The following is a 17,017-nucleotide window of genomic DNA, read 5'->3' on the forward strand; positions in this document are numbered from 1 at the left end:
GCTGACTTGCCCACTGAAATAGCTCCAGAGAGGTCTAGCTGAGTGGCATAGAACAGCACACACAAGACTCACGGTGAGAAATCCTGCCATGGTTTTCCATTGATGGCTTCTGTTGTCATCTCTTGATCATAGTGACCAGGTTTGCACAATCACCATTGGGGAAATAAGCCATGGTAGCATATTGCATCACCAACCCACCCCCCACACATGCCAGTCACCTACCGGGCGAATTTGCATAATTACCCTCAGCAGCAGGGCTTGTCGTGTTATACGAACCCAGACGGGGTGGGTCGTTGCAGTGGGTAACCAGCCACCCAGAACCCATGGGTTGTTGTAGAGTCCTCGGTGACTTGTTACCCACAGCAACAAGCCACCCGGGCTGGGTTCACACCACATGACAAGCTGTGCTTCCAAGGGCAAGTATGCAAATCCTCCCTGTCATGTGACCTACAATAGGAACATAGGAAGCTGCCTTATACTGGATAAGACCCTTGGCCTATCTCGTCCAGTACTGTTGACACTGACTGGCAGTGGCTTTCCAGGCTGTCCACTGTGGCTTATTTCCCTCTGTGATCATGAGAACTGGGCCACAGTGGTGTGTCTTACATGGAATCTGGCATAAAAAGAAATGCTCCCTGTTCAGGATTGCAGCTACACCATTCCATTCCATATCATCCTCCCACTTCCTCCCCACAAACAGTCATTTCATCTGGATTTCCTCCCCATAGGGTTTTTTCCCTATGGATGTTTAGTACTTCTGCAAAACTTGTGGGGTTCTCCCTAGCATGGTGACACCTCCCTTTTGTGTGTGTGTGTAGTGTCATTTTGGTATTCACAGTCTGAACACTGGAAATGGAATGATATTGCCTCTAAACATAATCTAAATTATTATTCTTAAATAATTTATACATCATGCATCAAAATAATTCCCCGTATAGAACATATAAACCAATGCCATCATTAGTATAGAATGTATTATATTATTTTAACTAGTGCTGTGCCAAAAATTTCTTCCACATTTTTTGGACCATTCTCATTCAATTTGATAGAAAAGAGACTGCTTTTGAAAAGATATTCAAAGGAGAAGAAAAGTTTGGAGAAATTCTCATGGGCTGGGTTTGACGTTTTTATGCTACCTTACTTGTGAAGTGGCTGAGGACTATGAACAAATGTCCTGCCTTTCCTTGTACAACCAGTTCTCTGGCAGCCGGTAGCCTCCTCCGCTTCCTGCACTTCAATCAAAGCCCAGGGGAAGACATCATGAGGTAATTCCTCCCGTAGGGCTTTTTTCAGATCAGGAAGGCCAGACAGCCTCGGTGACTGCAAAGCAATGGAGAGATGTATAATAGAAAGAAAGCAAACACACACAGCCCCTTTGTCTACCTCACAGTGATTAGGTAAGTTCAAAAACACCATCAAAATAAATTCAAAATAAATTATAAAATGTTATCAGTATGGAAGCCTCTTTGACGTGGGAAGAAAACTTTCAGGAAACTGGAGGATAGACTAAGACACAGCACTAGCTCCACCTCTTCTCTGGAGCTAAACACAACACACACACCTGCATTGTGGTGGATGCAAAATGGCAGCCAACACAGTTGATGCTGTTGCCACATGCAGTGGCAGCACACACACACACACACACACACAAAACCCCAAATCCCTGAGGAAAAAAGAAATAAACTGTGCTACAAATCCTGTCAACAGTGAGCCCTACCTGTGAGAAAGTGTTGGAGAAATTCTCCTCCTCTTGGAGAGATTCAGTGAAATCTGCTCCCCTAATTTCTTTGCCCACAAATAGGGTGGAGAATTTTGAAAGGCCATTTGCACACAGCCTTACTTTTAACTGTCTGTAATCTGCCCAGAGAACATACATTATTGGAAGCACTGAAAATAAAATAAAAGAGAAATGGCATAGTGATGTCAGATATTAGTGATCTTCAGCCAATGATAAAATAAAGCGATGGCCAAACACTCATATGTCTGACCATTAGAAAGCTGAGTACAAGAGTAGGTAACTCAGTGCCTTCCAGCTGTTTCAGACTACAACTCCCACAATCCCTTACCATTTACCATGCATACCGGGCATGATGGGAGTTGTAGTCCAAGCCCTCTGGAGCGCACCAGGTTGGCTGACCCTGGGCTAGCCCATCAGCTTTAGGAAACATTTGGTTTGTCTATTTCATTTGTTCCCTAGATTTGTTCTTGTTTTCTTTTAATGAGTCCGCCAAAGCTCACAAGACAGCTTAAAAACATAACAACAAACAACAACACATTTCAGAAGGCCATAAAATCAATCCATAGCAACAGCAGCCAAACACAATAAAGCCAGCAGGCAGCCCCTCAAATCTCCCTGTGAAAGATGGTAGCAGTCGCCTCTTCTCAAATACAGTTGTATACCAGTTGGATATCACAGCAGAGAGAAGCATTCCAGGGACACATGCAGGATTCTTCCCCACCCACCTGCTCACTCCAGTAAGCTGCACTGGCTGCACAACCTGTGATCATTTCCATCAGCTGTATGGATTGGCAGCGGCAAATCCAACACATCTGGGGACACCTGGCAGATTAGTTTAAAGAAGCAGTGGAGAACCTGTGGCCCTCCTGAAGTGGTTAGACTTCACCTCCCATCAGCCCCAGCCAGTATGGCCAATGGTCAGGAATTACAGGAGTTGTAGTTCAATAACATCTGGAGGAGCACAGATTCCCTACCACTGGTCTAAAGACAGACCAGGCCTGCCAGTTCCTTAAAGAGCTTTAGGGCTCAATTCTATGCATATTTAAAGCACAATCCTAGCATATTTAAAGCACAATTCCTAGCATGCCCCTGGCTGAGGCATGCTGAGAATTGTAGGCCTTTCTTCTGTCTAAAACTTGCATAGGATTGCACCCTTAGACTATTCATTTTATTTCTCAGCAGGGTTGTGCTTTTAATGGTGGTGCAACAAGGAAAAATTAAACAGATGTCTCTCCTTCTATCATTGTCGAGTCCATTGCAGGAAAAAAAATCACCTGTAGAAATTCTGCCTAACGTATCATTTTTAAAGGCACATATCAAGGGGGAGGAGAAAGTGACAACTTACCTTTTAGTCATGGTAGGGTATTGCAGAATAGGGCTCCCTGCACACACATGGGAGCATACACCGCCTTTCATTGCCTATATACTTTTTCTCTGTAATTTAGGCTGCAATCCTATGGACACTTGCCTTGGAGTAAGCTCTACTGAACACACTGGGGCTTACTTCAGGGTAAACACAGATAGGATTGTGGTATTAAAGGCTCTTCAGAAGGCTGAGGTAGAATTAGGGTTGGCAAGTTTCTTACTGACTCCTTCACCTCACTCTGTAGACATCAGCAAGAGGTCATGTTGGCTTCCATGCTGTGAAAAGTTTAAGTTTCTGGCTTTCACAACTCAAATGTTTTTGTTTTTTCATTCTCAGCTGTTCATAATCCTGCTTCTAGAAATAATGTCGTATCTTCTGGATTCCCTTACCACTAAGCAAACGCTTACCAAGAAGCTAAGTGGATGTAGATTTCCCTATAAAGCAGGCTTTCCCAACCTTCAGAAATGTTGGACTAAAAATTCTTTCATCCCTAGCCAGCATGGTCAATGCTCAGGAATAGAAGCTGGGGTTCAAAACATCTGGAGGCACCACGTTGGAGCAGACTGTTATAAAGAGTGCAATCCTAAGCAAGTTCATTCAACTCACAATTGCTTCATTAGTAACACAGGAAGCTATTTTATACCAGGTCAAACTATTTGTCCAGTGGGGGCTGGTGGCTCCGATTTCGGTGGGGTCTGAATTCATTCTAGGTTTCAGTCAGAACCAGCCAGAACTCTAAAGGAGCTATCCAAGATGCTGAGCCTATTTTGTGGATAGGGGTAGGTACCTTGGGTAGCTCCTTTAGAATCCTGGCTGGTTCTGACTGAAACTCAGAATGGAATTACAGCCCTACTGAAATTGTAGCCACCAGCCTCCACTGAATTTGTCCATCTATCCAGGTATTGTCAACTTTGACTGACAGCAGCTGTTGGTGGCCTCAAGAAGAGAAAGGCCTTTGTCCAGCCTTAGATCCTGTTAATCCTTAGATCCTTCATGGATGAAAAGCTCAGGTGTTCTGCATAAAGCACATGCTCTACCACTGAACTATGCTCCCTCCTCATTGTTTCAGAGTAAAGGTCTTTGGGATCAAGTTGGGAAAAAACTGAAGTAATCCTACCATCTAATTGCCAGTGTTTTCTATTCCTTGTCTTGCCAACTTCTCAAGTGGCCCAGTTCACCATGCCTGCAACAGCAGCTATGCAGCTATGCAGCAATTTCAAAGAGGATCATCTTTTGCTCCATGCTAGGAAAAAGTGTCATATGCTGGTTTCTCCATATCAAACGGTACAAAAGCAGATTGGGGTTGGACTTTCTGGTAAGTTGGCAACCCTTCTTCACACCAGTTATGCAAGGGCAGCTTCACTTAAGCTGAAAGAGACACTCCCCCCCCCCCCCCGTCCTAAAAGGTTGAAATGCCTCTCCCAAGACTTGGTTACTGGCACTAATGCTGGCTGGGGAGTGTTGGGAATTGTAGACTTTTCTCTGTCTAAACACGCATAGGGTTGCGCCCCAAGGGTACAATCTTATTCCTGTTTAGACAGGAAAAAAACCATACAACTTTTTTTCTGTCTCAACAGGCATAGGATTGTGCCCTGAAGCTAAAATATGATTGCATTTTTTTTTATTCTGGCCATACCTCTTTTGCCTTTGGCCCCACCCACCACTGGAATGCAACCCAGGAGAGCTTCTCCAAAACTGAATTTGGTCCTTGGGCTGAAAAAGATGTGAGACCTCTGGTTTACAGACTGGAATAACAATACCACCTTTCTGATTTGGGTGTGGTTTTTTTAATGGGATTTCTCCTGTGTTAGTCTGATAATAGAGTTTGGAGGCAGTCCTTGTTTTATCACATCACTATCAACAGTAAATTGCAACACAATAACAATTACTCCTTCAATTGTGTTTCAAATTGTAAGTCTAAAGATAATATGAACAAATGTTGACTCATCAGTTATCTAATCGAAGTAGCTTTGCTTTCTAAATGGCTTTTTTGCCTTAAAGCTCAAGCTATATTTCTAAAAGGACTGTTAAGAGGCAGAATTGCCACATTCTCCATACTGTGTCCTAATTTCTTACTATTCATTTGAATGAATGGCTTGGATTGAATTCCATTACTTTCATTTTCCTGACATATAATAGAGGCTAAAAATGGAACTTCCTCTGGCAAGGCTCACATAAAACACCATTTCATGTAAAACCTAAGAAAGAATCCTTTGTCATTTACTAATCTAGTTCTGTAACATTTACAGATAAAGCTACAGAATTCAACTTCAGCTATCAAACATTACACCAGTGGATTCCTTATTTAGTAATTCATTGTTACTAAATAAGACATTTAGTAATACTCCCAGTAATACTTTAGTAATACTAAAATCCCAGACATTTGATATCATACGATGGGGCTTTTAATGTCGGCTGTTTTTATCAGTCCTAGTATTGTATTGTAACTGGTTTTAGCTGTATTATATTGTTTGTTTTTTAAAAATGTATTTTAAAGATGTTATATTGTGTGTTTATTATGTTGTATTTTGGGTTTTAATTTTTGAGAACCACCCAGAGAGTTCTGGCTATAGGGCAGGTATAGAAATGAAATGAAGTTATGTGTGAGATAGATAGGTAGACAGATCTATCTTTAGAGTGTAAGATGTAGCCAAGGCCTGTTGTTTGCTAAGGGAATGCTTGGTGTGATCACTAATTCTCTGTCTTAGTGTAATATTTGGAAACACCACATGGACAGATGATGGAGTCCAGGCCTTTGTTCCTGGAGAGGTGTTAATTAAGGTTGCAATCCTACATTCAGTTGCTTGGGAGTAAGCCCTATCTAACCCAATGGGGCTTGCTTCTGATATACATAGGATTGCACTGATCCACACTATTTTTTTGTCCCAATTCTTTGTCGAATGTCCTTATTTTTGTCATCCACATAAACCAAACTTAAAAATCCCAGAAATTCCCAGGTTTTAAAGATCCCAGAATTTCGTTGGCTGACTGTTAGAGATCAAAAAAGGGTAAGCCATATTAAAGGTAAAACACTTTCTTACTAGAATATAGTTCATCTCAGTCCCTTTCCCTTTGCCTCTACAAGGGCTCATGCAAACCTTTTTGAAATTTATTTCAGTGCAAGATACTCTCTGAAACTATGAAGACTGTGTACAGTTGACATACTATGACAACTAGACAGGATATCCCATACCTGAGTTCTACACCGTATGTAAACATAGCGAAGTAATATGAGCCACCTCTTACAAGCAGAACATATGAACCTAACAGTTATAATCACAAACTGCAAGACTAACCCATTACTGTGTGTATTGACATATACACAACCACAATGGACTGCAATGCAAAAATTAACAGCAATTACATCACAGACTATACAGCCCATTCCATACAAGATGATGATAAGGATAAACACACCTTCTGTGCCAGCTTCCCCAACCTGGTGTCATCCAGATATATTGGACTGTCACTCCAATAATTCCCACCCAGGAATGGCCATGCTGGCTGAGAATTATGGGAACTGAAGTCCAACACATCTGGAAGGAACCAGGTTGTGGAAGGCTGCTCCTTGTCTAGGCATATGCTTCCATCAACAGAGCAGGGAATAGAAGGCTTGCCAAATGATCAGGGAAAAAACAGGTAAACCTGCCCTTGTGCCTTTAACAGCAGGCTGATGTGCAGAAATCAGCAGAGAGACAGTGTGATGTAGTGGTTAGTGTGCTGGACTGGGGAGGCCCAGGTTCTAGTCCCCACTCAGCCATGAAGCTCACGGGGTGACTCTGGGCCAGTCGCTGACTCTTAGCCTAACTTACTTCACAGCATTGTTCTGAGGATAGAATGGAGAAGAGTAGCATCATGGACGCCACCTTCGGCGGGATATAAATGTAACATAAATAAATTAATACGTGAAAATAATGTTGATTTACTTCCTGTGAAAATATTTGACCTCATCATTTCTGCATGGCACAGTACTGTTAAAAGCATAGCTGTAGTGGCTGGTTGAAACATCAGCAACCCTTGAAAATGGATTGAAACCAGGCTGGCATTTTACAAGTGGCTTGCAGCCTGAGTTTGTGTGTGTTTACTCAAAAGTAACCCCATCAAGTTCAACGGGACATCCTCTCAAGTAATGTTTATAAGACTTCATTGCACAAATGTTGTGGGTGAGCTTGAGGCTTTTCTGGGTTGTTGTTGTTGTTGTTGTTTTGGCTTAAGATCTCGCCTGATAAAGAACTGATGAACTTGAAAGCTTGCTTGCTGACTTCTTTTAGTTGGTCTTCATAAAGGTACTGCCCGTACTGTTACCACAATACCATGGGATTGTTCTGCAGCATGGAATGAGAGCGTTGTATTATAAACCTTTTAAGCTTAGTATCCCAAATGTGTTTCCTTGAGGGGTATTTTTGCAAGGTAGGAAGAACTGGAATAGAGGACTGTCCAATTCCTCTGGAGGCTTACTAGACTTGAGTGGGCCTTTATAGATCCGAGCTGTGATTTATTCCTTGTCCAGTAGGTGGTGCTCAGAGAGCCTATATTTGAACTTGCTACACCGTGAAACTGCAGTAGGAAATCAAAAGGATCACAGGGTTAGCCCAGTTGCTATGTAATTCTAGCGCTGAGCATCACTGCGCAGCAGGAATTTCTTTTGAAGTCCGAGGCTTAGCATCTCTTGCCCCGCTCCAAATCACAACTGCGAAACATGCAGTCTCATTATCTCCAGCCCTTCTAAACTCATAAAGCGGCGACTATTTACTCACAGAACATCCATGCAAAGCGTCGGCTGCTGTTTATTTCTGTCACTGTCACCCAAGACACACTTCAGACTGTCAAAAAAGAAAAAAAGTTGCGCCCCCACCCCCCTTATCGGAGTAGTTCCTTCAACAGGCTTTGCCCGTGAGCCGAGTTTTATGCGGTGTGCCTTTGATCTGCTTTGCAAAAACACACCCATGGGTGTTTACTTTGAAATGCACCAGCCCTTAGGCCGGGTTGGGGGTGGTTCAGAAATTGCCACGCACAGTCGAAACCGACCCGCAGGGGGTTCTTTTTTCAGGCTCAAACGACCGTTGTCTCTGCCGAATCACATCACTTAATTCGACCCTTCCAATCGTCTGATCAAAAGACTAGTCCCTAAGGTGACGAGTCTGAGCCAAGGAAAGAAAGAAATGTAGGTAGGATTCAAGGGCTGAACCGCGCAAGTGTCACAGACTAAAAGGGCCCGAATCAAAGAGGCATTTGGGACTGGACAGTTTTCAGTGCTCTGCGGTTCAGCTCCAGAATCTCTTAGGGCAAGATCCTATGCATGTTTAAACAGAAAAAAGCCCTACAACCCCCAGCATTCCTCAGCCAGCCTTTTTTTTCTGTCTAAATATGCATAGGATTGTGCCCTTAAGGGCTATCTTAGTGAAGGTGACAGTGCCTCTGAGCATGTACCGAGTGCGTTCCCATTGCTTCCCATAGCCCGCTTCCAAACGAACCTGAGAGCTCTGACGCGAGTCAGCGTACTTGACAGGCTGGAACCTTGGCACCTTCAGTTTAATAGGATTACCATTTCTAAAGCTTGATCCCAAGCACTTTTGCTAAGGAGTTTCCCCCATTATGTTCCCTGGGACTTCTTTCCAAGACAGTGGAGACTGGTGGTTCCAGTTTCCAGTTTCCAAGGACCCTGTGGGAAGGAGGACCAGCTGCACCAGGTGGACCCTGAGCCTGTTTCTGCCCCTGCCAAACAGGTACTTAAGGTGGGGCTGCCAGAGGCAGCCCCACGGCACCGCGCCAAGTGTGACGCTAAGTGCGCACTTAGGGTCGCGCTTGGAGATGCACGGAGGAGCACAGGAAGACCCACCCCCCGCCTCTCCAGAGACATCCGCCGCCACAGATACCAGCAGCAAATAGCAGCAGCCGAGGGCAGCAGCTGTAAAGACCACGGAGAAAGGGGCAAACATAGATTTTATTTGCTCCTTCTTAGCTGCTGCTCTCTTTTATCTTCTTTTATACTGTCATATATTTTATATCCTAACATTTTAATATGTGCCTGGGAGGACCATTGAGCAACTCAGGGGGTCGGGGAGGTGCCGCCATAACTGTGGTCATGGGCAGGGGGAGGTATGGCGTTGGGGGATTAACAGGCCAGCTGAGGAGAAGAGGGGCTAGACACCTTATGGCTATCCCTCGTCTGGTTCTTCCCCCAACCTGATGGTTCCTGGCGGCCTTACCAGTCTGCCCTCGGGTCTGGTGCTGCTGCTGCTGAATGCCAGGTCGGCCCAAAATAAAATCTCCCTCATCCATGATTTGACTGTGGATGAGGGGGCTGACCTGGTATGTATTACTGAGACCTGGGTGGGGGAACTCAGAGGGGTCTCTCTTTCCCAGTTGTGCCCTCCTGGGTACTCAGTGCAGCACCAACACCGACTCGAGGGTTGGGGAGGAGCGTTGCCGTGGTCAATAGGAATTCAATCCCTCTCTCTAGGCTTACTGCTCACTCAAGTGCAGATCTTGAGTGTTTGTACCTGGTGTTGGGTACCCAGGACAGATTAGGGATTGTATTGGTGTACCGCCCACCCTGCTGCCCATCAGACTCCCTGCCTGAGCTGACAGAGGTGGTCTCAGACTTGGTGTTGAGGAACCCTAGGATGATGGTCCTGGGGGATCTCAATTTCCATGCCAAGGCCACTGTATCCGGGGTGGCTCAAGACTTCATAGCCACCATGACAACCATGGGGCTGTCCCAACATGTCATCAGCCCTACACATGTAAAAGGACACATGCTTGATCTGGTTTTCTCGACTGAGCAGGAGGCTGGTGATCTGAAAGTGGAGGAATTAACATATGTCCCTTTGTCATGGTCAGATCACTTCCTGCTGAGGTTTAGACTCCTGGCAGGCTTCCCCCTCTGCAAGGGTGGGGGACCTATTAAAATTGTCCATCCCCAGAGGCTAATGGAATCCGATGGATTCCAGAGGGCTCTGGGGGATTTTCCTGCTGGTATGGCTGGTACTCCTGTCGAAGCCCAGGTCACTCTGTGGAATGCAGAGATGACTCGGGCAGTTGACACGATCGCGCCCAAGCACCCTCTCCCTCGGAGCACAGCCCGGCCAGCTCCTTGGTGTACACCTGAGCTGAAGGCAATGAAGCAAGAGGGGAGACAGCTAGAACGCAGGTGAAGGAAAACTTGTGCTGCGTCCGACCAAGCACAGGTAAGAGCTCACTATCAAGCCTACTCTGTGGCGATGAGGGTGGCGAAGAGACAGTTCTTTTCCACCAGCATTGCACCTTCTCAGTGTTGTCCAGCAGAGGTTTTCGGAGTGGTTCGTGGCCTGTTACAATCTGGGCCAGGAAGAGAGACAGTGGAACCCGTGGTGGCACACTGTGATGAATTTGCAAGGCACTTTGAAGATAAAGTCACTCAGATTCGTCATGAATTGGACACCACGATCAATGCAGTTCCATTGGTAGAGGCGTTCAGAGCACCGTCTGGTCCAGTTTTATTGGATGAGTTTCAGTTATTGAGGCCTGAGGATGTGGACAAGGTGCTTGGCCAAGTCCAATCGACCACTTGTGTGCTTGACCCTTGCCCTTCATAGTTTATTACCTCAAACAAGGAGGGGATATCCAGCTGGGTCCAGGAGGTTGCAAATTCCTCTTTGAGAGGGGGAGTGGTGCCTGTCACTTTAAAAGAGGCAGTAATTAGACCACTCCTGGAAAAGCCTAACCTGGACCCAGAGGACATTAACAATTATAGGCCAGTGGCCAACATCCCCTTCCTAGGCAAAGTGCTTGAGCGGGTGGTTGTAGGACAGCTCCAGGCACTCTTGAATAAAACAGATTATCTAGATCCATTTCAGTCGGGCTTCAGGCCTGGTTTTAGAATGGAAACTGCCTTGGTCGCCCTGTGGGATGACCTCTGCCGGGAGAGGGACAGGGGAAGTGTGACCCTGTTGATTTTCCTGGACCTCTCAGCAGCTTTCGATACCATCGACCATGGTATCCTTCTGGATAGGTTGTCTGGGATGGGAGTTGGAGGCACTGCACTGCAGTCGTTCCGCTCCTACTTGGATGGCCGATTCCAGAAGGTGGTGCTGGGGGATTATTGCTCTGTGCCATGGCAATTTTGCCACAGGGTTCCACAGGGCTCTGTTTTATCCCCCATGCTGTTCAACTTCTACATGAAACCACTGGGGGAGGTTATCCGGAGGTGTGGGCTGAGGTGCCATCAATATGCAGATGACACCCAGTTCTACCTCTCTTTCTCATCAAACCCAGGTGAGGCAGCAGCTGTTCTGAATCAGTGCCTGGGCATGGTAATGGACTGGATGAGGGCCAATAAACTGAAACTCAATCCAGACAAGACAGAGGTACTGTTAGTGGGTGGTTTGTCTGCCTGGCTAGGTGATATTCAACCTGTTCTGGAGGGGGTTGCACTCCCCCTAAAGGATCAGGTTCGTAGTTTGGGGGTGCTCTTGGATCCAGAACTGTCACTTGAGGCACAGGTGAACTCAGTGGCGCGGAGCACTTTTTATCAGCTTAGGCTGGTATACCAACTACGCCCCTATCTGGACAGAGATAGCCTAGCTACAGTTATCCATGCTCTGATAACTTCTCGTCTGGATTACTGCAATGCGTTATACGTGGAGCTGCCTTTGAAGCTGGTCCAGAAACTTCAGCTACTCCAAAATGGGGCAGCAAGATTGTTCACAGGACTGGCCTGTGAGCCCATATTACGCCAGTACTTTTTCAGCTGCACTGGCTGCCAGTCCGTTTCTGGGCCCGATTCAAAGTGCTGGTATTAACATTTAAAGCCCTTAATGGCTTGGGGCCAGGTTATCTGAAGGATCACCTCCTCCCATATGTGCCTGCCTGGACCTTAAGATCATCCTCAGTGGCCCTTTTCTGTGAGCCCCTGCCAAAGGAAGTGAGGCGAGTGGCTACTAGGAGGAGGGCCTTTTCTGTGGCACCCCGGCTGTGGAATGAGCTCCCTAGTGAGTTTCACCTGGCACCTACATTGTATTCCTTTCTGCACCAGGTGAAGACCTTTTTATTTTCCAAATGATTTTAGCATTTTAGCTTTCTAGACTTTTAGCTTTGCTGTTTTAAATCTGTATTTTAAATTCCTGCACTGCTGCTAGGTTTTATTGTAGTTGTATTGTTATATTGTGGTTTTAATGTTCTGTATATTTTATATTGTTTTATTGTGTGCCATTTGGTTTTAATTTTTGTGGACCACCCAGAGAGCTTCAGTTATTGGGCGGTATAGAAATGAAATAAACAAATAAAATAAATTTCGGTGAGGCTGTGAATCCACGCTGGGTTTCAGTAAGAACAAGTCAGAACTCTAAAGGAGCTATCCAAGGTGCTGACTCCCATCCCCAAAATAGGTTCATTTGGATAGATCCTTTAGAGTACTGGCTGGTTCTGTCTGAAACTCAGAATGGATCTACAGCCCACCAAAATTGGAGCTACTAGCCTCCACTGCCACTGAGTAGCCAGGCTGGTTTGTGATTGCTAAGGCCTCACTTTCAATCGCTGCTGTGTTCAGTCTCCAAACCAAATGGTTCTCTTGGAGGAAAACTAAAGCGAGGCTCCTGATCAGTAACGGGGGAAGAGAAGAGTGAATGTGGCACCAGGTGGGGAGAGCCTTCACAACGGATCAGTAAAAGGTAACTACCAGCAGCCCAAAGAGGTGATTAGCTGCACTCAAGGTTCTTAGGCTTGGAGGCCTCTTGGGATCACACGGGGGTATTCACGGGGGGGGGGGGTTGTTAAATCCCGGTGAGGCAGCCACAAGGACAGGACGAACCCGGACTGGCCATTGTAGGAACAGGATGCCGGAGAAGAGAGGCCGTTGGTTTAGTCCAGCACGATGCTTTAAGGTGCAATCCTATGCAAGTTTAGACAGAAAAAAAGGCCTACAATGCCCAGCATCCTGGGAGTTGTAGGCCTTTTTTCTGTCTAAACATGCATAGGATCGTGCTCTTAATTTCTTAGGTCAAGCCAGGATGGATTCGGAATTGTAAGGTTAATAGTGCAACCCTATACATGTCTACTCAAAAGTAAGCCCTGTTGCATTCAATGGGCCTTGCTCCCAGGAAACTGGATATAGGATTGCAGCTTACGATGCCGAGACCAATTTATTGGCGCCTGTTATGAGATGGGTCGCTACATAGGAAACTTCTCCATCTTTCTGAGCGGGGTATCTGGAAAGTTTGCTGTGGAGAGTTTCTCTAGCCGACTTTTTAAAAAAGTTGCTTCCCTCAGAGAATCGTCAAGCCGAAGCAAGGCTGGGAAGCCAGCAGCAGCTTGGAGCCCAGCACCACCCCTCAGGGTTGAGGCTGCGCCACACTTTCTGCTGTGCAGCTGCAAGCCTTGGAAGAAAGTTTCTGGAAGCACCGGGTCCCGGTGCCAGCGAGAAGAGGAAGCTGTCCGTGGTGCTGAACCTGTCCCCACTGCAGGTGAGAGTCAGGCCAAAGGCTTTGGAGCGTAAGGGTGAGTTACCAGGCTCAGCGGGAGCCTTTGAGGGTGCAGCCCTACCTGGAAGCAAGCCCCACCGAACCCAAGATTTGTTTCTTTGTTTTATTTGCTGGTTCGCCACTCCCAAGTAAAGGTAAATACAATACAACTGGAAGAGTTGTGCAAAAACTGAACTTGGGAGGTAGTTGTTCTATTCAGTGAACCAAAGTAGACATGATACAGAAGACTCTGAACAGGATCTCCTGCTATTTTTTAAAATGTTAATGGCAGCAGAGGGGTGGATTGGGACCACAGTGCTGGAACAGTTTGACCCTCTGTTGAAGTCGGAAAGGCAGGATATACAGTCAGGGCCAGAAATATTGCAGCAAGGATAACTGTTTTGGCAGTTGGCCTCTGTACACCACCACATTGAAGTTGAAAGGAAGCACACCCAGATGGGAGCAAAGTCAGGACTTTCAGCTGTAATTCAAGGTGTTTGACAAAAGTGGGGCACTAACCATTCAGGAAGGCCAGCCAGTGGCATACACACACACCCATCATTGGTGGCTCATAAGTAATGGAACAAACCAACATCATTTCAAACTTAAGGATCGCCTTTAATACCTGGATGAAAATCCTTTGCAGTCAATGACTGCCTGAAGTCTGGAACCCATGGACATGAGCAAATGCTGAGTTTCCTCCTCAATATGCTTTGCCAGGCCTTTACTGCAGCTGCCTTCAGCTGCTGCTTGTTTGTGGGTCTTTCTGCCTTCAGTCTGGTCTTCAGTAAGTGAAAAGCATGCTCTATTGGGTTGAGCTCAGGTGACTGACTTAGCCATTGAAGAACATCCCACTTCTTTGCCTTGAGAAACTCATGGGTAGCTTTTGCTGTATGTTTTGGGTCATTATCCATCTGCAATATGAAGCAGCATCCTATCAATAAATCAACTCTTCCTCACCAAGTGTCATTTCCCATATAAACACACAAAGAGAGCTATTTGCCTCTTGGAGCAAAACACAAAAATACCATACCACTGCACCCCCAGACACCTTTATGGGTGCCCACCAAGGTGCCCTCACCCTCCCACTTTTTTTTAAAGATAACAACAACAAAACACATACCAGCAGCTGGGATCATTTCAGAGCAAAGTGAGGGCCTCAAATAACTGTCATCTTCATTTCCTATGAATGCCCTTCATCCACATATGGGGCTCGAGACTCTAAGGAAATGAAGATGGTGAGCAGCTGCTCTCTGATCCTTTCCTCTGCAGCACCCCCAGCCACCAAGAAGAAGAAGCAGAAGCGGGAGGGGGGGAGGAGAAGAAACTCCTCTCTGGTAAGCAGGGGCAGAGGGCTGCTGAAGAGAGCAGCAGGGAGAGCAGCAGGTGAGCAGGTGAGGTGAGCTAGGAAGGGTGATGGCAAGCCAGCTGTGGGTTCAGGGAAGCCAGACTCAGAGTGAAACTAGGAGGGTGCAGGGAGAGCTGCAGGAAGCCAGTGGGAGCTGGGGGATCTATCTGAGAGCAACCTGGGAGTTGCGATGGTCGTGTGCTTGCACGTCTGAATGGATGGGGGTTGCATGTGTATGAGAAAACAGATGGAAATGAGAAAGGGTTCAGGGGGATTTTAAGGGGATCTTGCAAAAGATTAAGTGTGGGTTTTCATGTACTTGCAGTGAAGAGAAGGGAGGGACATGTGTGTATACATGTTTGCATGATGGATACATGGTGTGTGTGTGTGTGTGTGTGTGTGAGTGTGAGAGAGAGAGAGAGAGAGAGAGAGAGAGAGAGAGCATGAACATGCCTATGGGTGATATGCCTATGTGTGGGTGGTGATCCAGGGTAAGAGAGAAAAAGAGGTGTGTGTGTGTGTGTGTGTGTGTGTGTGTGTGTGTGTGTGTGTGGAGTTGGCTGGCAGAGGGATGGGAGAGAGTTGGCATTCTGTGAAATAGGTTTTCATTAGTGCTGAAAACCATGATTCAAAGGACTTGTTCAGTGTGTTAGGGCTCACACCCCACCTCTGTCTTGTACTTGGACTGGATGAGGGCCAATGAACCAAGACTCAATCCAGACAAGATGGAGGTACTGTTAGTGGGTGGTTCCTCCACCCAGCTAAGTGATGTTCAATGTGTTCTGGCAGCAACTGCACTCCTCCTAAAGGATCGGGTTTGTAGTTTGGATCCAGCATTGTCACTACAGGCACAGGTAAGAACATAAGAACAGCCCTGCTGGATCAGACCAAAGGTCTATCTAGTCCAGCATTCTGTTCACACAATGGCCAACCAGCTGTTGACCAGGAACCCATAAGCAGGGCATGAGTGCAACAGCTCCCTCCCACCTATGTTCCCCAGCAACTGCTGTACACAGGCATACTGCCTCTGATACTGGAGGTAGCATATAGCGATCAGGACTAGTAGCTATTGACAGCATTCTCCTCCAGGAATTTGTTTAATCCCCTTTGAAGCCATCCGAATTGGTGTCCATCACTCAATCTCGTGGAAGCAAATTCCATAGTTTAACTGTTTGTTTATTAAATTTCTTAATCACCCATCTGGCCGGTCATCCGACCACTCTGGGTGATATACAATAATACAACAGTTTAAAACAATAAAATTCCACATTAAAACACCGTATTTCTAAAAAATACCCTAACCCACCCCAAATGCCTGCCTGAACTGTGTTTTAAATGCATGGTGGAAGCTCATTAAGTGGGGGCATGGTGGAGCTCCCAAGGGAGGGAGTTCAACAGAGTGGGGGCCACCACAGAGAAGGCCCTCTCCCTCATCCTCACCAGCCTAGCTGTCCTGGCTGATGGGACAGAGAGAAGGCCATCCGAGGCTGATCTTTTGAGTGGCCTGTCTGGTGTTGCTGGAGGTGCTCCTTGAGATAGGCTGGGCCAGAACCATATAGGGTATTAAAGGTCAAAACCAACACCTTGAATTTGGTCCAGAAAACAACTGGTAACCAGTGCAACTCTTTCAGCACCCGAGTGATGTGATCACGCCAGCGGCTTCCTTTAATCAGGCGAGCTGCCGTGTCCTGCACCAGCTGCAGCTTCTGAACCAATTTCAAGGGTAACCCCACGTAGAGTGCATTATAGTAATCTAGACAAGAGGACACCAAGGAATGCACTACTGAAGAGAGCAGATGGTCAGGAAGGTAGGGGCGCAGCCGCCGTATCAGATGGAGTTGGTACAGCGCTGTCCGGCTCACATCTGACATCTGGGCCTCCATGGACAGCTGGGAGTCTAAAATGACCCCCAGGCTGCGGACCTGGCCTTTCAAGGGTAGCTATACCCCATTCAACACCAGATCAACATCCCCCAACCTCCTCTTGTCTCCCACCAAAAGTACCTCGGTCTTGTCAGAGTTCAGCTTCAGCTTATTCTTCCCCATCCAGCCACTCACCGTCTCCAGACATTTGGACAGGGATTCTATGGCCAACCTTGGTGAAGATTTGAAAGAGAGGTAGAGCTG

The 17,017-nt window shown here is 46.4% G+C and overlaps 1 protein-coding gene across 2 annotated transcripts in view; it reads right to left on the reverse strand.

Annotated features, from left to right (window-relative positions):
* Positions 1-962: 962 nt before the first annotated feature.
* The window catches only part of LOC146350860 (homeobox protein vent1-like), a 32,658-nt gene continuing 16,603 nt past the window's right edge, over positions 963-17,017 (reverse strand). The window contains exons 3-4 of one of the 2 annotated variants that reach the window (XM_084845914.1): positions 16,895-16,985; positions 14,144-14,457 (exon numbers count right to left, since the gene is read on the reverse strand). In XM_084845914.1, coding sequence (XP_084702040.1) covers positions 16,923-16,985 — 63 coding nt within the window. In that variant the 3' untranslated portion in view covers positions 14,144-14,457; positions 16,895-16,922. Of the gene's footprint in view, positions 1,321-14,143; positions 14,458-16,894; positions 16,986-17,017 lie in introns of those variants that run through there. The other variant, XM_084845913.1, reaches the window with a different exon arrangement.

This window comes from Heloderma suspectum, chromosome 3 (assembly GCF_057233095.1).
Source record: "Heloderma suspectum isolate Gila_16-S chromosome 3, 16-S_ref, whole genome shotgun sequence".
Lineage (NCBI taxonomy): Eukaryota > Metazoa > Chordata > Lepidosauria > Squamata > Helodermatidae > Heloderma > Heloderma suspectum.